The sequence below is a fragment of the Sardina pilchardus genome, chromosome 2 (assembly GCF_963854185.1).
Source record: "Sardina pilchardus chromosome 2, fSarPil1.1, whole genome shotgun sequence".
Lineage (NCBI taxonomy): Eukaryota > Metazoa > Chordata > Actinopteri > Clupeiformes > Clupeidae > Sardina > Sardina pilchardus.
The window spans coordinates 38,011,562-38,039,344 of NC_084995.1; the positions used below are offsets into that span (position 1 = coordinate 38,011,562).

At 45.0% G+C, this 27,783-nt stretch overlaps 4 protein-coding genes across 9 annotated transcripts in view; 3 read left to right on the plus strand and 1 right to left on the minus strand.

The window, feature by feature from the left end:
- The first annotated feature begins 1,571 nt into the window (after positions 1–1,571).
- Positions 1,572–5,043, plus strand: LOC134102652 (uncharacterized). The gene is made up of 8 exons (XM_062556824.1): positions 1,572–1,600; positions 1,785–1,950; positions 2,090–2,143; positions 2,592–3,278; positions 3,613–3,927; positions 4,104–4,211; positions 4,323–4,863; positions 4,959–5,043. Exons 1-8 carry the CDS (start codon positions 1,586–1,588, stop codon positions 5,002–5,004), a joined length of 1,932 nt encoding a protein of 643 aa, XP_062412808.1. The 5' UTR covers positions 1,572–1,585; the 3' UTR covers positions 5,005–5,043.
- Positions 5,044–5,927: 884 nt separating this feature from the next.
- Positions 5,928–8,598, plus strand: LOC134102662 (calcium-binding tyrosine phosphorylation-regulated protein-like). 3 transcript variants are annotated; one of them, XM_062556836.1, is made up of 5 exons: positions 5,928–6,202; positions 6,374–6,427; positions 6,599–7,261; positions 7,394–8,115; positions 8,496–8,598. In XM_062556836.1, the coding sequence occupies exons 1-5, from the start codon at positions 6,058–6,060 to the stop codon at positions 8,511–8,513; spliced, it is 1,602 nt and encodes a 533-aa protein (XP_062412820.1). In that variant the 5' UTR covers positions 5,928–6,057; the 3' UTR covers positions 8,514–8,598. The 3 variants fall into 3 exon arrangements, with proteins under 3 accessions (XP_062412820.1, XP_062412836.1, XP_062412828.1); XM_062556852.1 differs by having other exon boundaries at positions 7,394–7,475; XM_062556844.1 differs by having other exon boundaries at positions 5,928–6,167.
- A 249-nt stretch (positions 8,599–8,847) lies between these two features.
- LOC134073094 (mucin-2-like) lies at positions 8,848–15,431 on the plus strand. Of its 3 annotated transcripts, none has more exons than XM_062530090.1 (11): positions 8,848–8,870; positions 9,039–9,195; positions 9,341–9,394; positions 9,702–10,370; positions 10,746–10,919; positions 11,012–11,380; positions 11,449–11,547; positions 11,778–13,115; positions 13,304–13,981; positions 14,164–14,334; positions 14,655–15,431. In XM_062530090.1, exons 7-11 carry the CDS (start codon positions 11,493–11,495, stop codon positions 15,332–15,334), a joined length of 2,922 nt encoding a protein of 973 aa, XP_062386074.1. In that variant the 5' UTR covers positions 8,848–8,870; positions 9,039–9,195; positions 9,341–9,394; positions 9,702–10,370; positions 10,746–10,919; positions 11,012–11,380; positions 11,449–11,492; the 3' UTR covers positions 15,335–15,431. The 3 variants fall into 3 exon arrangements, with proteins under 3 accessions (XP_062386074.1, XP_062386060.1, XP_062386067.1); XM_062530076.1 differs by having other exon boundaries at positions 8,854–8,870; positions 11,470–11,547; XM_062530083.1 differs by having other exon boundaries at positions 8,854–8,870; positions 11,470–11,547; positions 14,658–15,431.
- A 47-nt stretch (positions 15,432–15,478) lies between these two features.
- Positions 15,479–27,783, minus strand: part of LOC134073134 (oxysterol-binding protein-related protein 1-like) — a 28,912-nt gene continuing 16,607 nt past the window's right edge. For both annotated transcript variants that reach the window (XM_062530121.1, XM_062530129.1), the window contains 13 exons: positions 26,694–26,862; positions 24,987–25,179; positions 22,428–22,506; positions 21,679–21,813; positions 21,113–21,210; positions 20,509–20,691; positions 20,253–20,360; positions 19,594–19,683; positions 19,256–19,382; positions 18,818–18,934; positions 18,256–18,379; positions 18,022–18,112; positions 15,479–17,325 (listed from right to left, as the gene is read on the minus strand). In XM_062530121.1, the coding sequence (XP_062386105.1) occupies positions 17,223–17,325; positions 18,022–18,112; positions 18,256–18,379; positions 18,818–18,934; positions 19,256–19,382; positions 19,594–19,683; positions 20,253–20,360; positions 20,509–20,691; positions 21,113–21,210; positions 21,679–21,813; positions 22,428–22,506; positions 24,987–25,179; positions 26,694–26,862 (1,617 nt within the window). In that variant the 3' untranslated portion in view covers positions 15,479–17,222. The remainder of the gene's footprint in view (positions 17,326–18,021; positions 18,113–18,255; positions 18,380–18,817; positions 18,935–19,255; positions 19,383–19,593; positions 19,684–20,252; positions 20,361–20,508; positions 20,692–21,112; positions 21,211–21,678; positions 21,814–22,427; positions 22,507–24,986; positions 25,180–26,693; positions 26,863–27,783) is intronic.

A 27,783-nucleotide genomic window follows, 5' to 3' on the forward strand; every position in this document is an offset into this window, starting at 1 on the left:
ACTTCCCTCACTAGAGAAAATTGGCAACTCAAGAATACTCCCACCTTGGTCACCACTGTTCAAATTGTTGCTCTCAGGAAAACATTACAGATTTCTAAAAACGTTTTTAATGACTCAGTTTGCACTGCTACTCAGCACTTTATCCACATTAGAATATGTATTATACACTTTGTGTGGGAGCGGGCAATGGTGCTTTTGTGTTTTATGTTTATGGTTAGGATGCGCTTACAGGAAAGATAAGAGAGTGTTTGCTATGAATGATGGGAAGATGTATTCGCTATTCGGTACGTGTGTGTGTGTGTGTGTGTGTGTGTGGGTGTTTGCAATGAATGTGTTATGAGATAGTTTTACACAGTATACAGTATATATATATATGTGTGTGTGTGTGTGTGTGTGTGTGTGTGTGTGTCATATTTTATAGAGTGGCTCTATAATTTCATAATTTCATTGTACTGTAATGCAACATCAATAAAGGCATTCATTCATTCATATGTGCAGACCTTTGAAAACTTTGTTGAGAGAAATAGCTAAAGAACTTACTAAATATCGGGGCCGGGTTATGAATGTTGAGCAGCCGCCCTCTAACCTCAAACTGCCAAAGGCTTAAGGCCCATGGTGTGAGCCACCAGTTGATCTGGTCACTTTCAATGGATCAACGCTCATTAGAGATGCCTCTAACCCAGTGGGAATGCAATCGAAGGATTTCAGATAGTCATAAGCGCAGCTCGTACTAATTACTCCTAGCTCACACGCACAGCTTGAGGTGAGAGGCATGACATATATCAATATTCCAGTGGCACGGCCAATCTGTGGATAGCATTCATTGATGTGATGATTGATGTGACCTTTTGTTTTGTTTTATGTTTTCATGTCTCCATCTCGAATTATCCCAATTTGACTAATATATTTGTCTATTGTTTTATGAGATTTACTACTTAGCAACTAGCTCTCAGGTCAGATGGACATCCAGCTCTAGAGAGTGTAGCTACCATCACTTCTAAACCATGGCAACTTGGTTTAGCAAGACCAACGAGCTGATGGTGGTCAAAGCAGGAAGGCTCAGCACAGAGGTCACAGAGGTCACAGAGCTCTGAAAAGACTCTGAATGTTGCTCTTGGCTGTTGAAACACTTTCTACAAAAGTAGATCAAACTCTCAATAATTCATCTTAACTCTGGGGCCACACACTGGGGCCAGACATATGGTATACTGTAGTATATAATTAACCACTAATCACCTGGTAGGCCTCACCTGACTCATTTGCAAGACTTACAACAGACATACAGTAGGCTACAACACATTGGCAACTGGGAATATATTTTCAAATAATTTTCATATTTTATATTCTAGTTGTCACCAAAGGTGAAGTCAAATACCCTCCAATATTATTGGCTAATGAATCAACTCAACTTCAACCTTGAAGAAGCTCATCTGCTGTTAATAGAACTCAGTGGCAAAAAAACCTCCATTCCAAACAACACAGCTGGTTTGTGTCACAGGTCTAAAAAGAATGTTCATGAGTCACACCCACAATTGTGACACAGTTCATAACTCATGGAATAAACAGAACATGCCAGAGTGCTAACATGGCAGCCATGGGGGTAGGCTGATGAATAACTTGTAAAATGCAATATATTATGTACACTGTCAGATTATTCTGTAACCTACTGTAGACATGTTAACTCATCATCCATTTTTTTTGTGTGCAATGTATAATGTCAATATGATCTATAGTAGTTTTAAGAGGCACCTACTGTATATTACCCTACCATTTGTGTTTAACAGATGACACCTCCAGAGGAGATACTGAAGCCTCTGCCATCACTCATTATTCCCTATGGCTTAAAGAGCGCGTTGAAGGCTATCAGTCATGCAGTGCTGGTGGAGGAGCCATCAAATGTTGCTGAATACATTGCGTTTTATTGCAGTGAGCTTCTATGCATACGGAAAGGTGTGTTGCCCACATGTGTGCATGCAAACAATGTCATTGTTAATGTGTGCCGGCTATAAACTGATTGACATAAAGGACAAATATATGCTGAGGTTTTCTTTTTTTATGTGGTTATATGATAACATGATATTTTTGACAGAACATCCAGAGCTTTCCATTCAAGACCTAACAACTCTCCAGAGATTCATGAAAGGTCTGTGTGAAGTTTAGGTTTCTGCCCTTTTCAAAATAACACGTTGTGAAAAACATTCATTCTTAAGCTATTCCTCTTCAGCCAGATAGAGCAGCTAATTGTCGAGATCACCTGTGTCAATTGCACAGGTAGAACCAAGACATGATTGGACTTTTACACTCTGAATCTGGAGTTTTCCACCTCTGATATACTGTATACACACACACATACATACACTTCAAAGACATGCTGGGGAAACAACCACTTGAAATGAAAGTGCTTGTAGCTGTATAGTTTCTTTGTTACCTGTCCACAATGACAGTCTACTGCAGCTTAGATATTGCTATTGAATAAACAGTGAAGTGGATACAAATGAAATGTAGCTGCACACATTTCTTATCATATGGTCACACTTGACACCGTGGGTATCTTAGTCTTTACTCCATGTCTTCTTTTCTCTGTAATATAGGACATTTTGTAGAAAGCTGCACCAGTTTAGCACCTCGCCTCTCTGATGCTGTGATCGATGAGATCCCGTACGCACATCCTGTCACAGTAGCCTCCTTAGATACGCCGCCACCTATAGCACCGAATGGAAGTCCGCAGTATCCACAGACGGAGGAAGATGAGGCGGAGGGCACCCTCTCATCTGTCCAATCAGCAGTGTTCCTGAGGGGACCTGCGGAGAAGGCGGCATCCAATGAAAGCTTAGTCTTGATCCAAGCAATGAGGCCTCCGTCCAAGCCCATGATCATCGTCCACTCAGACAACCTTCCTGACGTCATCGTTTTCCAAAACAGTGACCAGCAGTCCTGTCCCTCATCCGCCCATTCCAGTGTAGAAGCTCTGAAACAGAGGCCTGGTGATTCAGGCTCTCAGACTAATGTTGGCCCTGTCGTGGTGGTGTTTCACAAAGTGCCTTCAGTGCAGGACGTGGCTCAGTCGCTAAACCTTTTGGAGGAGCTGGAGGAGGTGGAGAATCTGGCGTACGCCGTTGAAGTTTTAGATTCGGCATTGCGCGCAGGTGCTGCCGACAGCCCGCCCAAAGATCAGTCCGCACCCGCCCCAGAACTAGCTAAACGTGAGATGAAGCCCTCAGGAGATGGGCAATCTGAGAACCAAACATCTGAAAACACTGGAGATGAAGCAGCCACAGGTATAGTCAAACATCAAATAGAATTCCTAAAGCTGACTGAAGTAGACTATTTACTCATTGAATAGTTATTAACATGATACCTTTTAAACAGTTTCAGTAGACGAATATGTAACTGATAGAATTGCATCACAAAGTTGGTTTTGAACATTTTTTAGTGAGAGAGACATCAGTAGCCTACTGTAATGTCTTCCCATTTTAGGTTCCATTGCATGTCTTTTCTCCATTGTTGGTGACAGAAGTAAACAATAAAAATCTAAGTGCAAATGGAATTTGTGAACATTTTGTTTGCTTATTAAATCCTCTGCTCATTCACTGTGATTTCCACCCTGTCCAGAAACAACAGAGAAAACAACGCTCAGTTCAGAGATAGTCAATAAGAAGTCAGACACTCAGCCTTCAGTGGAGGAAGTGACTGATTCACTGAATCACATGGCTTCTCTAACCAATGAAAACACCTCATCAGAGCATGTTGGAGAGACAGCCATAAAAACTATCCAGTTTATGGAACCTTTACAAATAGCAGGCGAGCCTATGTTGAAAAGAACCCAAGCAAATCCCACACCTGCAGTCTCCATCAAGGCAGTCATTTCTGAGAGAGACAGACTGATGAAGAAAATACTGCAGTCCACTGAGTTGAAAAAGCAAACAGGTAAGGGATACATATACCTGGTCTATGACTACTCTAGAACAATAAACCATTGGATATACATTGTATGTTCCAATGACTAGTACAGCACTATGAGGAGATGTGGAACTTAGAGATGTGATGGTGTGTGTGTGAGGGCTGAACAGTTTGTTATTATCAGTGATCTCTACTTTCCCCAGATATTTCAAAGTCAAAAATAACAGGCATCACAGTATCGAGCAGTACTGGAGGATGCCCAGAACACCTTCAGAAAATGCTAGAGGCCAACGCTGGACATGCTAAAGCAGGTCTTCCTTAAAACCTTTTTCTTTCTGACACCATCATTTGTCATAATCAAATTCAAACGGTGATAGTGGTTACAAATCTTGTGAAATATTTGTTCACTGTTGACATTACAGATCCTTCTACACCTGGGTCGAAGAGGATCAGTCCAGATGTCAACTCGGCCCTTCAGAGTTCTGTTGACCAGGTCTGGACTCTCTACCAGATGTCCAAGGAAACTGGAGCAAAGCAGCCAAGTAGCAAGCTTTCACCATCACAGCCTGACAACTATAAATCCCCTGAGAATAGTGCTCAGCTCATCAACACTCCGAACTATGTTCTTCTGAATGACGAGGATGCTGGGAGGAAGGGAAACCAACCCAGTGACACATCTCCAAACACAAACACAGAGAGACCGAAATCAGGTGCTCAAAGGAACTGGATCAAACATCATCTGCAAATCTCTCTCCTAGCAGACCCCTTCAGTGGTGCGCCTGATTGCAGCGGACCTCTGTTATATGGCGTGACTTCTGATCAAGGGAACATGGCCTGTTCACCAGTGATCGTCCGTGGTGTCAATCCCACGTACGCTGCCAGCAATGACGTAGACAATTTGAGTGAGGGCATACCAAGTGAACCAACGTGTATGCATTGGTCAATTGAAATAACTGTGAAAAAGTAGGTCCATATTGTTCTGATGTTATTTTTTCATGCATCTATTGTTATGAATTACTGTGCCTGTAATTCTGTAAACAATGTGTTCACCTTAACAGGACAACAGGACAACAACCACCACAAGATCCTTCCTTGAAAAAATGAGTATTGCACATACCCTGAGACTATCAGAATTAATCTTCATTGGATAAATAAAAGCATAAAAAACTTTTCTTGTTGCTGTCTAATCCGTGAAATGATGAAAATGATCAAACATGTCTTGATGCACATGAGCTAGGCCCAGCCTACTTGACATTTGGCATAGTTAATTAGTTATGGTATTTAGCAGACACTTTTGTCCAAAGTGGCATACAAATAACAACAATGCAATAGTTAAATGTAATTGTAAACAATTTAAAAGTTGGCAATACTACATTAAAGTATTGTCCATGGCGCTGAAAAACAAACTAGATTTCCAAAGTAATTAAGCAGTATTTCACATGCCCATACCCTGAGCATATCTGACTTGAATAAATAAAGGCATAGCTACGAAACTTTGAATTTGAGCTTGTTGCTGTTTAATCCGTGGAATGCTGTAAATATGTCATTATGCACATGGGCTAGGCCTAGCCTAGGCCATCTTGACGCTTGACAGTGGGTGTTGTCCATGGTGCTGAAAAGCAAATGTCCGAAGAAGTAGGCCTTTAGATCAGCAGTAGCCTATTTCCAAGAACCCGAAGGCCAGCATTTCGATTTACTGTAGTATGATTCGGAACAGGCTACCGATATACAATCAGGCTAGACTAGGTGAAAACAGTCAGTCACGCCTAATCGAATTTGAGAGTCGCCTGTTTGTATGCTATTTTCGTAGCAGCTAGCCTTTCATTACAGAACCAAATATTCTAGAGCGCTACAATCCACTCTGAGAATCTTTGGTTAGAACCATGTTTGGAATTTTGTAGAACAACCGTATCACAGCGACATAAACTTAAAACATAAACAACAATGATGATCAGGCAGTTTGCGAAGAAATTGATCACGCTGGCAGAGACGGTTGAAAACGCGGTATTTAAGTATCTTTGACGCTGGTCTTTCCATTATATTGCAAAGGATAGCCATATCGACGTCTCCCAATAGAAAGGTTGCATTGCTAAGAAAGGGTTGCTAGTACCCTAACATTTCTGCTTTACAGAAGCATCGCATTAAGGACGAGAAAGGATGTTAAAACAACATGCTAATGTTGTCCCCAACGACCTTCCCACTCTTCTGGAAGGATTTTCTAAAGCAGCATTGAAGAAAAGACCTAGTAATCTTGGATTATTTGCCTGGTACTACTTCACGGAGTTGATGAAATATAAAACCGGTAACGTTAGCAATACGAAACCACATTAGATAAGCCTAGCTACATAATTAAGGCCCTTCGTCAGTAGCCTCCTCGGCTAGCCTAGCATGCCAACAATTTACATTTGAGCCTAGCAGCTACGTGATTAGCATAGTTTGTGCAACCTGCTGATACTGTGATGTTGGTTTACAGAAAATGAAGCATTTGACCTTAGAAAACTTGTGCGAGAATTCCACAAGAATATGGGTAGGTATAATTCTGTCTTTCAGTCATTCAGTCATAATTCTGTCTTTCACCATTTAATCTATCTACCATATGCATCCAGTTTAAATAGATTTAATGACTGTGTGTGTGTGTGTGTGTGTGTGTGTGTGTGTGTGTGTGTGTGTGTGTGTGTGTGTGTTTTCATCAAAACAGCTGATCGAATAAGTGGGGATGGGTTTGAGGAGGAGCTCAAGAAAGAGGGGTATAAGGTCACCTCGAATGTTGACCATGAATATAATGAACTTTGCATCACTGGAGAAGTAGACTTGCTTTCATGGGGGCATCGATGTGATGACACCAACAACAAGAACGGACCAAAATCAAATGCACCACCAACTGCACGACCAAACTCTTCAGTCAAGAGTAATAATTCTGGACGGGCTGCCGGAGACACCAAGCAGAAGGTTCACCCAGAGGGCAACCAAAAACCTAGAGCTGAGCCTTCGTGTCTTGCAGAGCAGTTCAAAATTATCAAAGGAATAGATGCCAGTGCCCAGTCTAAAATGCTGAATGCTTTGTTAGTTAAAGAGGCTAATCTGATTACTCAAGTGCAAAGCCAAGTGAAATCAGTCCCATTATGTCCCACTAGTTCTTTGCCAATACAAAAAGCAACTGACATGAGGACAAGACCTCCAGAAGCTCCAAAAAAGGCTACGAATCCAGGGTCAAAAGGCACCACCACCACTTACGCTTGTGTCCATCCACTCAGAGATCCCCCAATGAATCACATAAACACCAGTGCACAGCATGAAGTGAAACCTTCCGCTTGTTCCACAACGATGGCCGCCCAGACCAATCCAAGTGGTACCACAACAGGTGAGGGTCAGTTCTTGAAAGGGGCGATAGTGTTTCCCCAGTGTGGGTGTGTTCTCACTGGGTAATTTCAGTGAAGCACACACAGATGGTGAGATATTTGGATAATGTACATATCTGTGTTTTTGTTCTCAGACGCTGCCACAGAGCATCTCTCCGCTCAGCTGAGGGACAGTTCTTTGGGCGCCAGCGACGGCCCCACGGAGGACAGAAAGAGGTGGGCCTCATATGAGAGCAGAGATGGGGCCAGGTGCCCCCCTCCCCCTAACAGTGCTCAGTCTCAGTCTCATCTACAGCAGCAGCCTGAAACTCGTACTGGCCCGGCTAGAACACTCTGGTACCAGCCATCTGGAGCCTACTACTACCAACCTCCCCCTCCCCCTGTCTATGGGCCCTCCTATGGGTGGTATCCTCCGGGGACCACATGGGTCCCTCCTCAAACACATTTGTCCTCTTACCAGTTTTGCCCCCCTCAGAGGCCCCCCTGGTGTACTTCTTGTTCGGGTTCCATGCAGCCTAATATGGGACGGGGTGAACCAGCGATGTCCAGGAGCAGTCATGGTGCCCCACCTGGCTATTCTCTGAGGGCATGTGCTCACAGCCAAGTGGCATTTGTTCTATGCCAAAATACCCCCAATAGTCCTAACTCCACCAGTGCCCCTCACCCTGTCCTATTACCCTTGGAGCAACAAGCCCCCTCAGGATGCCCCAGGTCCCTTTACCCCCCTGCATTTGGCTCTGCTTCATATTACCCTGGACCCATGCTTCAGAGGGAGGGTGGAATGCCAACATCTATTGCACCAAACAGGAGCCCATACAATCCAAATTATCACATCCTTCCCCAGTTTAATCAGCAGGTACGATACAAGTACTTGGGGGAAAAAAAAAATACTGAAGGCTTAATGTGTGATGCATATGTAGGCTACATAGACAATGTTTTCCCCCCTAATTGAATTAAGTATCCTAATCAAATGAATCTTAAAGTGTGCTTATGTGTTTTAAACCCATCAATCATCAAATCATTAGGTTTAAACACAATTTGTGATCCATTTAATGATACTAGTTATTAATTACAGACTACATTTTAATAAGACATTTACTCATTAGTTAGGCTAAATATGCCTCAGAGACCTGCAGTTAATTAGTTTTAATTGTTATAATTTAAAATTCAAATGGCCTCAATATACTGTTACTGTAAAGCACCACACAGCAGTAATCTTTTGATCTCTTCTCTCAGTTTTTCTTACAGATCTAGTATGCAGAGATGGATTCAGAAGATTGTAAGAAGACAACTAGATAAAGACTCTTCTAATTAATAAAGTATTTTATGGTGGACACCACACTGCCTTTATTTTTATTCGACTAACCTCTTAAGATAAACAATGTAATTAGACCATTACAACAGGGATTCAATGAAATCACTGAAAAAACAAGGTTTTTGGATAAAACCAAATAGTTCTACATCAATTTTACCGGCGAATTTCCTTGTGATCGACGACTGGGATTCCATCGACGTTATTGTGACGTACTGTAGGTGATCGTGACAAAATCTGTTCTATCTGGAGGAATCTAGTGTTCTGTGGTCCTGGGTGGACTAGCTCGTCCTGTCAAAGTAGGCCCATTATATTCATTAAAATGTAATTTCATGAATTATAGGTTGTAAATATTTAATTATTGGTACAAACGCTCTGTGATGGCAGAACGCAGCATAAAATCATGTGATAGAGGCATGTGTAGGCCTATGGTAATGCTTTCAATTCATTCGATACTATTGTCCTAGATGGCGTGCTGGAATGTCTGCCGCCCGACACTTCTGATTCCGTATGGCTTGAAGAGTATCCTGGAATGTGTGTGTCGAGCGATAAAAGTCGAGGAGCCACAGCATATACAACAGTTTATCGCTGCGTATTGCAAGGACCTCCTAGAACACAGAAACCGTAAGTCGTACTATATGCTAATGGTACCAATTTGGCCTTTATATAGGCCTACGTACTTTTAGCCTAAAACTACAGTGAACAACAGATTTGGCATGGCTACTGTTAGACGTAATTCAATTTATTTGTTTGCACAAATTACATTCAGACGCTCCTTCACACGACCTCCATCAAGTCATACATCTTTATCAGAAAATGCGAGGTAAGATGACATTTTTCACTAATGACGTTTTATGACCTAACCCCTTTATTTGATAGGCCTATTCCTCATTCCATACGGCATTTTAAAATAAATAGCAGATATTGGAGACTTTGGGCCTACTTGTGTGCAACATTACAGCTTTGTTACATGTTCATGACTGTTACACTCTTCTCTCTCAATACCGTCCTTTTCTCTACCTCTGATCAACATAATTTATGATTGGTGCATGTCTTTCACATTCAAGACATTCACATTTCTTGTATTTTAAACGTTGTTTTTTTGACAAAATGTTTTTCATGTTAATTAGAACGTGGCCAAGTTAAGACGAAAAGTTGGCGAGCTTCTCCAGACCAAGCCATGTTACCTTGTGGGGAGCCTGCAGAGATGTGCCAGGACCTTCCGAGGACTAGGTCAACCAGTCTTGTTAGCTGCCGTCTTGTGGATGATGCCTTGGATGTCAGTCAGCGGACAGATGTTCAGCCCTCCCTGGCACAGCCTAAGAGTCCAACTACCCCTGATGACCCTCCTTTAGCTAGGGTTCAATCAGCAGTCTTCCAGAGGGTTCCATCAAGAAGCGACTTCTCTGAGGCCCAGGGAACTGTTCTCGTTGATTCTGCAATGGCACCTCCTGCCGATGTCATCGTAGTTCACGGAGAGAACCTTCCAGATGCGATAGTGTTCCAACTTGACAGCCGCCCAACTTCAGCCTCCTCTGTGAGGTCTAGTGTCACCAGGACACCCTCTGTGACTGACTTGGAGGAGACAGAGGGGTGTAGTCTCGAGATGGACTCGGGTGGAATGGTGGTGTTTGAAAGAGTTCCGTCCAAGGAGGATTGTCTTCCTCCGCAGCCGGCAGTGGATGCAGAAGCTGTTGAGCAGCAGAATTCAGAGACCATAGACAAGCCTCTCATCCCAACAGCACAAGAACAGAACTCAGGGAAGATGGAGGAACAAGCAGAAACACTGAAAATGGCAGGTAGGCCTTTGAAAAAGACACCCACACTCACACACCCACCCACACACACACACACACACACACACACACACACACACACACACACACACACACACACACACACACACACACACACATTCTCTCTCTCGCTCTCTCTCTCTCACACACACACACACACACACACACACACACATTCTCTCTCTTGCTCGCTCTCTCTCTCTCTCACACACACACACACACACACACACACACACACACACACACACATGCACGCCCACTCATCTGCACAAGTATCTACAACATAAATGATAGCTATTAGTCTTCCTAATAAAGAAAAACTTACTGTAATTTTAAAGATTCAAAGCTGCTCCTGAAGCTGATTGTTCTTCCTCAAAGCATCTCTGGAGTCATTTAGGATGACTGGTATATCATCAAAACGAAGCCTGGTCAAAGTATTCTCAGCACATTTCTTGAAAACTGAGGATAGTGTTGATATTAAAGTGGATGACCAGTCAGAGCAATCAGACAGAGACAGATCACCAAGAATATCTCCAAAGACCTCTATAACAGGTATTTCTGTTTGTTAACATGATGTATGGTGCAAGTAAATATTATGTACACTCCATAATGACTGTCCGTTGACTTGTTGATATGTTTCACAGTCATAGAATGCCCAGTTCCATCTGAACCAGCAAAAAATGAGATCACAACAAATTGTGATGCTGAAAGTCCAACTGAACAACAGGCAACTGACAGTGCAGCAAAGCCTGGTTCATATCTGGTGAGCTCGAATGATCTCGCTGACGTGTCCGAAAATAAACCAAAACCACTGATGGCAAACACTGTGGGCAGGTCTGATTCAGCTGACAAATTCAAATCCATGGCGATACAACTGTCAGAAGAGTGTTTAGCGGAGGCTGTGGAGGTATTGGAAGGTAACAAAGAGTCTTCTGAAAGTCTACCAAATGATGGAGATACAACTGAAAGAAACACTCCTCCTAGGGTGTATCCAGAGAGAGTGGCTGAGTCAGGTAAGGTCCTTTTGAGAATTAAGTGCTGTTGTCATGTTTGTTGGAGGTGCTTATACGGTCAGTTACAGACTAACTTCCACCATCTCAAGGTGTGACCGATGTGGATGGAGTCATGAGGCAGGCAGGTGAATCACAGGATGTCTATCCAGACCCTTCTCATTTAGCAGGTAAATAAATCAATAAACCAATAGATAAATAAATAAATAGAAGGTAATGATAAATAATCATTGCTATCTAATCATTATGATCTACTATCATTTATATAATTAATATAAGTGTAATATCAGTTTGATACAGTATGCATTTGTGGTGTAAAATGAATCCATTACAATGTAATCTACATTTTTTGTCATAAGGCAGGAAGAGAGTATTTAAGTAGAAAACGTTTGTCTTGCAGAGACAGCTCATACCGTTATGCCTGTGTCTGGAAGTGTGTCTCCTCTCAGCACTGTGGAGAGGGAAGGGACAGTAGCCCTGGAGCAAGCTGTTGAGGAAACTCCCATTAGTGCTGCTGTTGCTGGGGTGACAGTATCGCCAGCTGAGTGCTCTGGCACTGAGAACACTGAAAGAAGTGAAACCGTTGACATCCACACATTGGAGAATGTGACGTCGGTGGGAAGTCCTGTTCAGCTGAACCTGAGTGAGATGGTTGATGCAGACCATTTGAATGTGGTCAAGGACATGTGTGAGCCTTCGGCATTCGACAACTCTGAACTTCCACCTTTCCAACATCAACCTGAGGAAACATCAGACTCGGTAGTTGAGCACATTGGTCTGACAAGCACTGCTGACGAGGATGATCTGAATGCAAGCAACACTGCATGCATCTCATGTGAGACAGTTTCACCACTCTGCACTGCCCAAAGAAATGATGAGACAGTTCGAGAACCACCTGTTGAAGATGCTCTCAATCCTGTTACTGCATGCATCTCACGTGAGACAGTTTCACCACTCTGCACTGCCCAAAGAGATGAAGAGACAGTTCAAGAACCACCTGTTGAAGATGCTCTCAATCCTGCTACTGCATGCATCTCACGTGAGACAGTTTCACCGCTTTGCACTGAACAAAGAAATGAAGAAACAGAAGTTCATGAACCATCTGTTGAAGATGCTCTCAATCCTGCTACTACATGCATCTCACGTGAGACAGTTTCACCACTCTGCACTGAACAGAGAGATGAAGAGACAGTTCAAGAACCACTTGTTGAAGATGCTCTCAATCCTGCTATTGCATGCATCCCACGTGAGACAGTTTCACCACTCTGCACTTTACAGAGAGATGAAGAGGCAGAAGTTCAAGAACCATCCGTTGAAGATGCTCTCAATCCTGCTATTGCATGCATCTCATGTGAGACAGTTTCACCACTCTGCACTGTGCAGAGAGATGAAGAGACAGAAGTTCAAGAACCATCTGTTGAAGATGCTCTCAATCCTGCTACTCCTGTAGAATCGGTATTACCAGCTGAAATTTCTGTAAGCGACCACACCAAATGTCCGGAAAGAGCAGAGAATGTGCTCCAAGAGGATGTAGAGTCCGCGGCACCGATATGTTGTGGAACGTACGCCACAGAAAGGTTCGTTTCGGAACCAGCAGAGGAGAGCATGGACAGCACGACCGTTGTCACCAGTTCCTGTGAGCAGAACATGAGTGAGATCACCGAGACAGCACCAGCTCCACAGACACTGGAGACAGATGCATCACCCACACTTTCTCCAGTCATCTGTCCTGAACCAGGTAAGGCTCACGTGTAAAATAGTATTCATGGTGCGCATAGACTCTGAATGAAGGCATTTAGGATTTTATTCAGAAGTAGGAATGACACAACACTGCTTTAAAAAATAAATAATTATCTGGAGCATCACTGGTGGTGACATTTATATTTATCCACATAGTTATTAACAATGTCTCGGTTGCTGTTGCAGAGGTACCTCAGACTGCAGTATTGGAGTTGGAGCCTGTTTCACCTTTCCCTATTGGGCTGGTCAGAGACGAGGCAACAGCACTGCAGCCGTCTGGTGATGGAGCTTCTTGTGCCTCGTCTGTGGTTAATGACGAAAGGAATTCCTCTGACAGTGAAATAGTCCTGTTAAAGAGTGGACTACTTGAAAGCTCCGAAACGCAAACCTCTGATAGGATTGAAACAGCAGGAATTGTTGTCCCCAAGGACATGGAGGCAGTTTCGACTGGATGTTCGGGAGACATCACAGAAGAATCTCCATGCCAGCCAGCAGAGGACAGTGTAGACCACAGAGTGTCCTCTCCCACCGTCTCCAGTCAGGAAACAATGAATGAAAACACAAGGACAGATGATTTAACTTTGGTCCCAGGGACGTCTGATCCTGTGGTCGAAATCTTAGAGCTGTCACCCCGCAAACGAGTCCCCTCTGCAGAGAGCGTGCTTACGGTCGATGCACCTGCTCAGTTATTCACCACTACTGGTACTACCACTGAGGAAAATCCAAATGTTCTAAAGGCCATGGATTCAACTAATGTAGCTGTGGCTACAGTTCCCAGTCAGGAGGTGGACATGAGTAGATCCAGAGGAACAACAGACAGGGGGACTTCCCCTGGAATTCCACCCAGAACCTCCTCTGTGTTAGGTAACACTGTCTTTTGGAATCATCCAACTGGATGAATCATACAGCTGTGTGCAACTATTCATTTGAAAATTACATAGTGTGTGAGCCATAATCAAGGTGATGGGTATTTACAGTGAGCCCATACAATAGGAGGATGCCAAATTGTGGTTTTATTTTGTGCTGTGGCGTGCTTGTTGTTGCAGGCTGTGTGCATGCCAGCACTCAGGTCTCCTGCGTGAGTGTGGAGGAGACAGCCAGAGACACGCAGGGAGATCAGAACCCTGCCTCAGGCAGCCAGCTCCCAGCCCCCCCCTGTGCTGGCGATGAGACAACAGCTCCACCAACAAAGAGCATACAGACCGAAAATGTACAAGGTAGAGTGTGTTTAACCCACTGGGGAGCATCTCAATAATTCTCTCAGATCTCATCTGACAGTCATATTCATACATACTGATCTAAGGACAACTGGAATGCCTCCATGGCTGTACGAGATGGTGTGTTAACGGAGTAAAAAGAACCAGCTGGTTATCAATTAAACTTAGACCAAATTCAACATGTGGTACAACCTAAATAAATGCATGGATGAGAGAGTAATTGTTACATAATTTGTGTTTACATGATATTCACTCTGACGTGATTTAGTTTCGGAAAATGGCTGTGAGACTATTTCGTTTGTTTGAATGTTGCTTTTCAGCAGAGAAGCAGCAACAGCACACTGAGGATGCCGTGACTGGACGAGGAACTCCCGTCGACACCGTCCTCCAGAGCTCGGCCAATCAGATGTGGACTTTGTACCGTCTGCCCCACAGCAGCGACGAGGGCACTCTCTCCACCCAGGTCCTGTCCCAGCCGCCCTTCAACGGCAGCGCCCTCGTCCGAGCCTTCGGGCCCGGGCACGTCCTCATGGCCGAGAGGTCTCCCACGCCCTCCAGTCACGACCTCCAACAGGCCCCTGGATGGCCTCCGGAGAGCACCGTTCAGGCGGCTGACCACCCGCACCACCCACTGACCACCCCCTCAACTAAGGCCACCGCCACCGCCGCCGCCACAGACGCCGTTCGCCCTTCGGCGTCCCTCCCGGACACAGACACCGTGGAGATCAGTCTGCCCAACTTCCTGTTGTGTGTCGACGAGCGGACGAGGCAGGCGACGGCTCTCCTGGGGGTCCCCGGGGGCTCCTCGCCGGCGGTGAGGGTGCGGCGAGACGACGCGGCAGGCGTCCTGTCCCTCTCCGTCCCCTCGGCCAGCCTCGGCGGCTCTCAGGGGGGCAGCGGTCAGGCCCAGTTCCTGCAGCTCACCACCGAGGACGGCCGCACCGTCTACTCGCCCGCCGTGGTCCGCATCGCCACACGCCGTGCTGACCAGAGCAAGTAGAAGTGGGAGATTATACCCACCAAGATGGACACGTGTTGACCAGACTGAGCCAACAGCCAACAGAACGGCCAATAAAGCTGATATAGATATAAATGCAGGATTTGAAATTGCTTGTCAAATGCAATGAGAAGACAGAGATAAAGTTAATATTAAGCCTTTATTTAGCAACGATAGAAATGCTTTTTTACTTTGTTTACATGATATTGACAAAGAATGACATAAGTTAAGAACAAACACATATCAGGCCACGACGGCCTAATCTAATTTTTATAGTACAATTTTTATGAACACTTTACACAGCAGCTACACGTCAAGAAATAGAGGAGTGCTGTCAGTGCACACATGAGCCACCAGGGGGAGTCAGCAGAGAGCTGTGTGCAGTACATGTTTGCATAGTAAAGGTAGAGCTGGGTCCAGAGGCAGGCAGAGAAGTCAATTGTTATGAGTTTTTGGGGTGCCATTTGGGAGACATATTTCAGTTGGCATTTCATCCCAATATCTTAATACAGCTGCAGAACTTCTTCATGTGGCAAGTGGATAGCACGTTGTTGTACAATCAAGTTACAGCTTCATGACTTCTTTAGGTACAGTTAATAACAAGTGTTCTCTATTTAAGAAGGAATATGACAGTGTTCAAATCTATGATGTACAAATCTACAGCATTTCCAGATGCTCTATGCACTTTGGGACCTGCACCAAGCCTATTCATTACTTTATCAATGAGATATTTAAGGACTTGACTGAAAGCTGACAACATTATAGATGTGTAAGAGGTTCAAAGTGATAAATAGGATAAATGCAACAATGCACCCACACACGTATGTGCATAAACACACGCAGTCACACACACAACTCTCATCGTAAAACTGCACAAACAAATAAAGGGAGTCAACAAATATTAAGTGTGTGCCGTCTGGACAAAAAGCCATTGTAGCTAGGGCAAGGCTCTACACTTCTCCGTTCATAAATTAACTGTGTACATGCTGCGTTAAATAGTATATTTGAAAAAAACAAAATAACAAATCTGAGACAGTGCTGACTACAGTCAGCCTATAAAACTAGCACTTGCTAATTAACTCCTTTCCGGAGAATATATGTGAAGATATACAGTACATCTATGAAATCTAGTAGCGATGTCATTTTAAAAGTTAATTTGAAGAGTTTCACAACAGTCTGATAAGCTGCAGTAACATGTCTGTTACCTTTTGTCAAATGGCATATACAGAGGAGAGAGAGATAGAGAGAGTTCAAGTAAAAATGTCTGGTACTGTACAAATAATCCCTGTAGTATGCAGGATGAAGAGAATATGGAGGAGTATTAAATAATGAATCACATTCTACTGAAGTCATTTCAAAAATAAGGAAAAAAAAGTCAAAAATAAAAAGCCAGCAGAAACAAACAACGAGAAAACCTATAGCAGTCTGTCGTTTCAGAACAGACCTATTTTAGGAGGTAAATGCAAATTAACTTGGTCAATTTCTGTTCACAGCAAAATTCACACTGAAGGCTCAATGTTTGTGCTTTAAGGAAGACCGTTATAGGCTATGGATGGTGTGCATGGTTCTTCACTCTTGCCAACCATCAATGTGGGTTAAACCAGCTACTGTCTAACCTTCACGTGTCCCCCTTGCCTGAGTTGATCTGTTCAGCCAGTCAGATATCTCTCTTATAACCTCATTATTTTTCTGACCAGCCAGCCTCCGTACATCCTCGCATAATGTCCTTCCCTGAATAAACAGCTACATAACCCCCGAGCCCTTCCCAGGGCAAACCCACACATAGATATACAGTAGACAAGAACAAAGACGGCACTGAGTTAGAGTTGAGTTGAGACGTGTGTGAACAGAGTGGACGCCCTTACACCAATGGGGGAGGGAATGGAGGTCATTAGTAGATGTCCGGGACCTGAGAGTAGTCCCTGTCCCAGTAGCCGCTGGAGTAGAGCCAGTCCTGTGCTCCATTGTGAGGGTTTGGTCCCTGATGAAACCACCTGGGGACCACATGAAATGAGGAGGGAAAACAAAAACACAAACAGACTCTTAATTTGATGGTGAAAAAAAGACATTGTTTTCTCTATGCATGCTGAAACAGAGCCCACACAAAGGCACACTCTGAAACCACACACACAAGCAGCAGATGACTGTGACTTTTCATTAAAAGCTTGCAGTTCATTTGCTGTCCTGAGGGGGGAGCTACAGCATTCTAAATTCACACTATTAGACACTGCAATCAAGTCTAGGTGGAGCTCAAAATGACTGTAGATGCCAAACCTGGGGCCCAGGACAGGACGACTTCTCAGACCCATCAGAGCAGACAGCCAATGCAAGATAGGATGATACAACACAAGAACTGAGCCTCTGCTGACATGATATTACACTGATCCACACACAAACCTCAGAAATGCACACTACTGGAGCACTTTATTGTTCGCTCCTAGTGGATGAAACCAGTGTCTATCGTATGACCATTTGTGATATACTAATACAGTAGATAGTGACTTCACGTGAGCATGTCAACGCCATTTCTTACTTTGACATGTAATTGTTTGTGGCTTCAAGTGCCTTATATTCAACTTTATTGTCATTACTGTGCAGAGTACAGAGACAACAAAATGCTCATAATATGTGTGATGAACTCGTCTCAGTCTAAAGCAGCCCACCCAATAACACAGCGCAGCCACACTGACCTGGTCTTCCAGTCGTCGTTGGATTTGGAGCGGGTTTTCCGTGCGGCTCGCTGCTTTTCCTCCAGCCGCTTCTTCTCAGCACTGGCCAGATCTGAACAAGCATCGAGCGCCAAGCACGGAGTTAGTCGGTCAATCAGGGTGTGACTGACACAAGCATTTGCAATAAACTTCATTTACAGCACTCCTTATCAAACACATACATCAGACATTAGACATGCATAGGAGTGTCTCTACCTATGTCTCCGTTCTCCATTGCACGGATGTCTGGCCGGAGGCGGCAGTCTGTACTGGGCAGGACTCCCTCCATCTCCTTCTCCAGCTCATTCAGTTGCATGGCAAACGTCGAGAAGGCGTAGTACTGTGGAAAAGTAGGAGTGATCATCTCATTTTCTTTAAAAGAGAAACTCCATCAGCCTCTAGTCACTAAATGTATTCTTTAACTAATGTGATCACAAACACAATGAAAACTAGAAGACAAGACCATGTTTGTCACACAAGACACCGAGGATTCTTAGTTGCTGCTGTGGACAGTAAAGGCCAGCGCCCACCAGACACGTACGCGGCGCGATGCGACGCGATGCGACGCGACAATGAAAAAATTAAAAAGTCCATTGTTTTTAACGGAGCAAAGCCCACTAGAAACGTCTGCCGCGCGGCAGCCGCACAGGGATAGAAAATTGTTCTTTAAATCCTGCGCGTCAAGCCCACACCACCGAACGCCGTGTCCGGTGGGCGCCGGCCTTAAGAGTGGTCAGTGCCTCTCTTGGTCAGCAGGGTCTGGGTGTGGGGGGGTCACCTGGGCCGAGTTCTCTGGGCGGGGGGATATTCTCCAGATGAGCTCGCTGCCGGGGATGACCTGGACCGTCTCTGCGTCGGGGAGGGGCATCTCCTCCGGCTCCTCGTCCACAGTGTTCTGGACGCACAGCAGAGGAGCAGCACGTCATGATAATGTGGTCACATAACAACTGTGCACACACACACAAACTGACCTAACTGGGCTAGTGCCCCATATAACACATCTCTACACTGCAACTAACAACTAAGATTAGCTTGTTTCAAGCTAATTTGGCTGTCAGTGCAAATATGTCATCTTAAATCTTAAAATTAGTCGAACTGTGATGAAATTAAGCCAAAAATTAGTTTACGAGAAAATAAGTAAAGTCTTTCTCTACCAGAATCAATAGCAACTAGATTTGTGATCTTAATATAAGAGCAGTTGCTGCAGTGCTGTTACCTGTTTGCTGCTCTTCTTGTCCTCTACATTCTTCTTGTCAGCTTTCTTGTGGGCATCAAAGGTGGCCGGGTCCACTGTGTACAGACACTCGGTCCACTTGCCATAGATGGCACAGATCTTTTTCTTGCTGCACAGAGGGTTATAGACATGGAAGAAATACATCATGCATAGTTTGTGTTATTATCATGATATTGTCCTTTATCAATACAATTAATACAGTACATTTCTCTTGCTTTCCTAGGAAGTGCAAACTAAAATTGTCTGAATTGAAATCAAGTATTAAAATGTTAAGGACTTACAATTAAATTGGAACTATAGCCATTTTGTTAACAAGTTACCTTTTGTCATATATGTAGCCTTCAACTTTGTGGAGTTCTTTTCCAAAAATACCACAGGGCTTAAAGTTCAGACAGCATTTCTCTCCAGTTCTGTTGAACCGTAACACATCGATTAGCTTTTTTCATATTCCCATGAAGCAACCTTTTTTGTTGGCACAAGCCAAACATGACTAAATAAATAAGTATTAAAATAAGTGTTAACTTTCAAACTAGTCGTAGCTAAACGTTTTGGCAGTGACACATTTTTTTTGTTTAGCAAACTTTGCTGCGCCAGTATTTTTAGATGTATGTTTACTGAAGGACAATTATAAGCATTTCAGTGGCACATGTTTCTTTGGGAGTAACCTTTGCTGACTCTTGAAAAAACGTGTTTTTAAAGCACTTTTTCTACTCAGTTCCAGCAAATCAGTCTGCTCTTCTAATTCAGTCAGAATGGTAGAGTGATTTCAGCTGACTTGCACTCATTCACACTCTCCCTCGTGCTGATGATGTGCTTTGAGAGCAAAACACAACACTTTTATGTCACTGCCAAAACTGCCATGACTGTATTGCTATTTCTCGTTTCTTGATGTTTGGCTTCCACACATACAGTATAGTGGGGGTAACACACACAGACACACGACTATAAAATGGTGAAGATCAGTGTGTGATGGCCTTACTTGTGATTGATCACCTCCACATTGCCATACTGCTCAATCCACAGCTGGCCCACAATGATGTTGTGGACGCAGCATGTGGGGTTGGTCCAGGTATAGGACTCTTTGTGGCTACGGAAGACACGTTCACATGTTTAAAGAACACCGCAGGAAACACAGATCAACAGAAGACGGTAAACACACTGTAGTACTGTGGTTCTAGGCGAGAACTGCGAGAATGTCCCGGGAGAGGAACGTCACCAGAGGAGGAGGAACTCACTTGGGCAGCTCCAGCGTGATGCTGCCTTTGGGCTCGGCCTCGACGCTCTTGCCCCAGAACTTGAGCTTGGGGTAGATGGTGCCGTGGAAGACAAAGTCGTTCTCCAGCCCCTCGGCGTGGAAGGCACTGACCGGAGGGTGGTGGCTCACCTGCTCCGACATCCACCTGAAACCCAGGTCCTCTCTGGGACGAGACAGGTTCATTGAGGGTCAAAAGGTAAAGATTGTTAGTTTTTCAAAAAATGAAAGATGCAGATCAAAGTACTGTAGCTAGAGAAGCTTCAGGATGTCTTGTAAATCTGAGGCCAATCTTAATCAATTTACAATATGATCAAAGAGTGTTGATAATGATGTGAATGAGTCAATAATGATAATTTCACAGTAGTGGTATTTTCAAATATATTATTATCATATAATCATATATTTTTCTAAAGACTGATAGTACGACATCAGGATCATAGACATTGATCATAGAACTAAATGTGCTGTTTGTAAACGTGCATGTGTATAGGTGTGCCTGTGCTGTTAGTCCTGCTGGATAAGCTGGTCTGGCTCATGCATGTAAATGCAACTGGTGATTTGTAACTTGTCAGTGTGGGTCTCACCTGATCAGCTCATAGGTCTCTCCCAGCAGAGGGTTGAAGGGCTTTCCAGTCCTCTCCCACTGGGATGCCACCGCCGAGACAGCGAACGCCGCCACACACTATCACACCCCACACAAACACACACACACACACACACACACACACACACACACACACACACACACATACGCACACACACGAAACCCCGTCAGCACCACCACGGCGCTTGCATAATTCTCACCCATCACAATGAATATGCCGCTGAATATTTCATGAGCTCTGCGCTCCCTCACGGGCCTGTCCCATTCTGTGTCACATTAATGTTCCCCCATGATGCAAAGTGTGGGCTCCAGCCAACCCAGCTGGGACACGGGAAAACAGACAACTCGTCTGTCTGTCTGCGTTTTCCTCGCCCGCTCGGGCTTTTAACCTTCCTTAAGCCAGCTGTCACAAATAAACGCAGGGCTTTTCGTGAGACGTGTGTCTCACTGGCGGACCGCTGAAGTGATTCTCACAACGCTGGCGGAATCCCTGTGGCGGCTTGACTAATACCCTCTGTGCTGAGAGATGGCAGCTCTGTTACTGACCGTCATCCTCTCGATGGAGTCGGCGGACGTGTTGGCCTGGTGGATGAGGTACGTGTGCTCCATGTACTCCGTCAGCCGCTGCAGGAAGCTCAGGGGCTCGTTGAGGGCCACCGGCATGGCGATTTTAGAGAGCTCCTGAGAAAGAGAGAAGGACAAACAGAACAAGAGTGGAACTCTTGTATACAAAAATGTCTGTGTCCTATTCTTTATATACACACATACAGTATACAGGAATGTGATGTGACATAGTGCCATTTCTACACATACATGTTGTAGAAATGGCACTATGAATAGTTGAATATGTCTGTATATGAATATTTAAGATAGGTTTCATAAAATATTACACAGGCCTAGGGATTGTACTATGCTATGTGGAGCACTGAAGCACTATTGTGTGGCTTACTCTAGGAACCTAGACAGGCACATAGAAATAAAAATGAAGTGCTAAAAATAACCAGCAAATCTGAATGGAACTAGGAAAGCAGACTTTTAGCTGATGGAATATTTAAGAGAGGAAATTAGTCATCAAGCTCTAATGAATGGTCTCTCTCTCCGCTGTTGCCTTGCCCGGGCCTGAGAAAATGTACAATTAAATCCGATGCGTCTGCTTAAGTGAGTCTGATTAATGCTGTATAAAAGAGGCCTTTGGCGCTCGCGGCGTCAAGCGTGTGTATTATTTACTCTGACGCAAGTCACAGGGCCAGCGAGGGCTGCTGTTGTGCGCCGAAGGGACGTCGTTTTGAGCTCACCATCCCGATGCACTTCTTCAGGATACTCCAGATGCTGACGTCATTCCGGGAGAACATGGGAGTGGGCAGACAGGACCTGCTGGAGGACGAGAGAGCCACAAGCCAAAGTGTGAGCGCTTTGTGTGCATAGGGAAAAGGCAGTGATGTAAGACACTTTAGTCCGGCCCCCGGGCACCACAAGCTGTGCATATTTATATACCGCTATCCATGTCCATGCCCGTCTCAATGCAGCTTACACAACTTGCCAATGGCTCATAGGATGCAGGGAGTTTTTAAGCAAATGCAAGACATCTACAGTACGTACATATTTAGTTTAACATGACCTATAAAGCAGCAGTTTGAACTGCCCGCCAGGGAGAAGAGAGGTTCTGATTTCAAATGCATCTCAATGGAAAGTGTACAATATTTAGAGATGACGCCATCACTTGCAGTTATGAAACATCCAAAAGGTGTCTTTGGAGACAGGTTTACAAAATCACAAATGATATTTTCTCAATTAAACTCACAACTCCCTGCACCTTAATCACCTTCTTTTAATGGACTGCATGTACTTACTTAACCCATGTTAAGAATACTGCTGCAAACTTAAACATTTGCACACATTCGCCTTTGTTTGCTCATTTGATGTTTGCCTTGAGCTTTTAGCAAGCTTTTGCAAACACTCGCAGACAGTCTGGGGAGGCAGTTCTCCACGAACACACAGTGGAGCTGTACGTGAGTGCTACCGTTACAATGGATGCCTACATTACACCAAATCGTTCAAATGTAACTCTTTAGAGAAAACATGTTCACCATGAACGTTCACCAACATTTTGTTGACTTTTTGTATCCTCGGTGGAATTTTTTCCCCCAAGGCCATCGAAGTCAAAGTAAGGAATATATGCCATCATGTCTCCATAAGCCAGAACTCAACAAACTCATGACAGCTGATAGAAGTTCACTAACTCTCAGTGTGCTGGGAGTGCACTTTAAAGAACTTGCTGGTCCACAACCACAGTATCTTTTGCCCCGCCGTTGAGTTAAAAACACTGAGAGTCCTCATGGAGGCCTGATCTCTGGAAAGAGACATGCGACACTAGCGCTAATGAGCACTCTGTCTGTGTTTGACCTGCTCTCATGTGACCGGCCGTGGAGCTCGCATGGATCTGTGAATGAGTCGGAGTCAAGTGGGGAAAGAGGAGAGAGAGAGAGAGAGAGAGAGAGAGCATAAGACAGAGAGAAGAAGAGAAGGAGAGAGAGAGTGAGAAAAAGATAGAGAGCGAGAGAAAGAGAGAGATAGAGATGGGGACAGAGATAGAGACAGATGGAGAGAAAGAGAGAAAGAGGGAGAGAGAGAGAGAGAGCAACCTTGTGTGAGTGAGCTTGTTACCCGTGTGCCAATAAAGCATACTGAACTGAACTGCATTGAATTTAATTGAATTGAGAGCTTAAGACAGAGGAGAGTGAGAGAAATAAAAATCTGAACCTCAAAACCTCATAAGTCATTAAATGGTAAAAATGATTGGAGTGTGAAAGGCAGCAGAGTGTCCCTAATGAAACAAGAACCCAAACAAAGCAACAAACAACAGCTAAACAAAGATGTGTTTACTTGCAAACTGACTCTCGAGTAAGAAGTGCATTGCACAGAGGAGGAAGTCAACCGCGCAGAATGATTTCTCAAAGCACAACAAAGCCATATCCTCTATTCATCTATCAGCATGGGATATCACAGCACCGAACGACAGGGTTTACAGTTGTACAGAGCCAGCCTTTTCATCAATCTTTCACAAACTCTTCAACCACTTCTCTCTTTCTCCCTCCCTCCCTCCCTCCCTCCCTGTCTCTCTCTCTCTCTCTCACTCACTCTCTCTCTCTCTCTTTCTCCCTCATGAGTACCTCTCTCTTCTCTGCCTTTCTTTTTTTTCTCTCTCTCCGTGTCTTGCCAAGTCTCCATCCACCCTGCCTGATGCTAAACAAGCACTCTAAATAATTCACTGGTTGCTTGCTTGCTGGATTAATACAGAATGAGGGATGCTACTGGTCTCCACACAGCCATGGCGTCTCCTCCAGCAGAGGAGGTGCGTCATCTCCAACGCAAACACAAGCCTGCGCTGTTCTGCTCTGCTCTGCTGGGAGAACGCGGAGCATTCCGCTGGGGTTCGCACACACACACACACACACAAACACACACACACACACAGACTCAAACACACACACAGACTCACAAACACACCTGGAAAAAAAAAATAAGAGATGCAAAAGAGAGCGGGAAAGACGGTGTCAGGTTACTAGTGGGTCAGCGTTGGCTGTCGCTAAGATGGCACACACCTGCATGAACGTCAAAGAGATCAAATCTGTCTCTCTTTTTGTCTGGGAAGTGTCACAAAGGAATTGCACTTCCTAGTCAACTTTTCAACTTTGGTGATAATCTGCATATCTGTATGCAAATACGTTCATATTTGATTTCAATTTTCACGTTTTATTAAATTACTTTCATTCTGGCTAACAGCAGTGAGAAAAACAAAGGTATCTGGCCACACAAACACCTTGCCATGATGAAATAGCGGGCAGTGGGCTCACCTGTGCCTCTTGACTCCGTTGCAGTGCCCCTTCTCGCCGCCATGGTTACCCCCGTTTGACATCCTGGCGTGACCCTCGGGGCGCTCGGCGGCGGCCGCGGTGCTGCGCTGGGTGGACTTGCGCTCGACGTCCTCGTCGAAGGACTGTCCGGCCACCGACAAGAAGCCGCTCAGAGATGGCTCGGACTCGCTGTCTGCAGGGTGGCGGGGGCAGGGCGGGGAGGCACAGAGGGGCACACACAGTACAGGTTCATCAACAGCCGAGCCAAGCCGAGCCCAACGAGCGAGAGAGCGAGTGAGCGAGCGAGAGAGAGAGAGAGCGCTCACCTCGACACCGTAAGCCGCCACCTGCTCCCTGCTACCTGCAACCCCAGTCTCCCACGGCACACAGCCAAGGAGCCAAAATTACACCCCTCCCTCCCTCCCTCCCTCCCTTCCTCCCGCCCGCCTGCCCTCCCCACAGTCAATGAAACCCCACCTGGGAGGATAGTGTTCCAATCAGATGCCAGCCTGCTATGTCACTTCCTCCGACAGGCCCCTACTGAGCCGCCGTGTTGTCCCTCATATGTGATGAGGGGAAAGGGAATTGTTCTTGTTGTTTTTGTCTGTGGCGATCATGGCGCAGATTGTTGGGGCGTGCGTAAGGAGAGCTGCTCCCAGATCAGCTGCCGAGGGCCCCGGCGGTAACCAGAGACTGCTCTCCTCTGATAGGCCTGGAGGTTGCCTGGGATTGAGCTGATGCCAACAACAAGTTGGACCTGTGGGGCCAAACTGCCTGATGGCTTTATCTGATGTGGGAGAAGCTCCAAAGCCACAGTGGCTGGACGGACATCTGGTCTTAGATATATGTCAGATAAGAAAAGCAGGCCTTAGCTGTAATAGATACTAATTACAGGCAAGATGTTCCTTGATTTAACAAATAGTATGTGTCTTGGGTCATTAAATGAACACATGCAACAAAGCAAAGCAATGTGAAACACTAGGATATCAAAATCACATAACATTTTAGTTGGAAATATCCAAGACCAAGAGTATCTTCCCATTTGAATTGAGTTGATACCAGTGAAATCCTAAAATCAGGTCTGTCAGCAGGCATCAGTGTAACACTGCAAAAGTCCATGAGCTGGGTGCTCCTGACCCCCTCTTGTGTGTAAATACGGAACTGGTCCATGCTAAGGAGACATAATCATTTATGGAATGGAAGCTTAGCCAAGAAACACTAGGACCTAAACATGTAAAGGGACAGAATATTTTTCTGTGCATGGGTGTCTGTCTATCTGGTGTCCAATGGATTGTTTAATATGACCTAAACAGGTACTAGGTGAATAATCTGACATTTACAAATGTACAAACTAAATGCATCACCCACACATGCAATAATCTTCCTGACCTCTTCCTAGGCAATGATTTTATAGGAGACGATTGTATTTGCGGATGACATACAGTATTGCAGAGATAAACCAGATGTAGTGACCAAAAGGAAAGAAGGACAGGACATCACTTAAAATAAGAGGATACAGGAGACAGAAAGCAGGATCAAGATCAGAGAGTAAAGAGTTTTTAATGAAGCAGATGAAGATTCACAGTTTTGAGAGGCCAAAAAAAGAAACAAATAATTGACCACTGAGTTGAGTGACCTGAGCAAAGGTGGTTTTCGTGGTCGGAGAGGGAGGGAGGGAGGGAGGCCTGGTCACCTGAGGTCACTCACCAGAAACTGCATCATAGAACTCGTCCTCAGTGAGCGTGCTCAGTGTCGGGGACTTCCTGCCCCGTCTCAGGGACTGCTCAAGCTCGTGGTGCTCAGTGGCCACGTTCTTCAGCGCCTCCGACAGGATCTTGTTCTTCTCCACTTCCTGCTCCAACTTCAGACTCCACGCCTGGAAGAGAGTGCACGTGGGCGCGCGCACACACACACACACACAGACGACACAGACACACACACACACACACACACACACAGAGAGATAGATGAGAAAACAGCACAACACAACACAGCAGTTAACGCACACGAAACCAGAATTACAAACCCTGCTAAAAGCACTCAGCCCCCATCACTGCCACACTTTTGAAGGATAACTACATATATCCGTATTCTAACGATGGCTCTGTCCTGATGAGAACAAACATTCCCATGCTCACGATGCCTTAAACACCAAGGTCATCTCAATTACATGATGATTAACTTTTAATAACTCCTCTGCACCGGCATCTCGAGGAGGCTCTTAAGAGGCTCTGTACTGCACGCTGATGTGTGAGGAGCTGAGAGGATGAATGAATATGGGATTATAATTATATCAGTTGACTGATGGACGCTCAACTTTATGGGCCGTCCTCCATTGGCCGGCACAGGCCCAATGCCGCTGTCAATGGCAGGGAGAGCGACGGGCCTTTGTCTTTGATCCCCGTGGGCATCCGGTTACCTCCGGGGGGAATGGAACACCTAGTCTAAGAGAGCACAGTGGCCCGGGATCACGTAACGCTCGGAGCCGGACACCTGAGCTCCGGTGCGGGCCACAGACAGGCACGCCTCGGAGACACACACACACACACAAAAAAACCACACAACACAACAGTCTGCAACCGCACAGACTTCAGACTACCTGAAACAAGGCTGCAACGGCCACACAAACAACGGGCTGTGATATTTACACACACCGCATATACGGACTCTTCAAGCTGATAGAATGCCATTTACACAATGTCAGTGAACACAAACTGCCAGTTTCCATTCAATATCACTAATGCAAAATACTGACTATACTATGGAGGGAAAGTTCCTGAGGACTAAGGGTTGACTG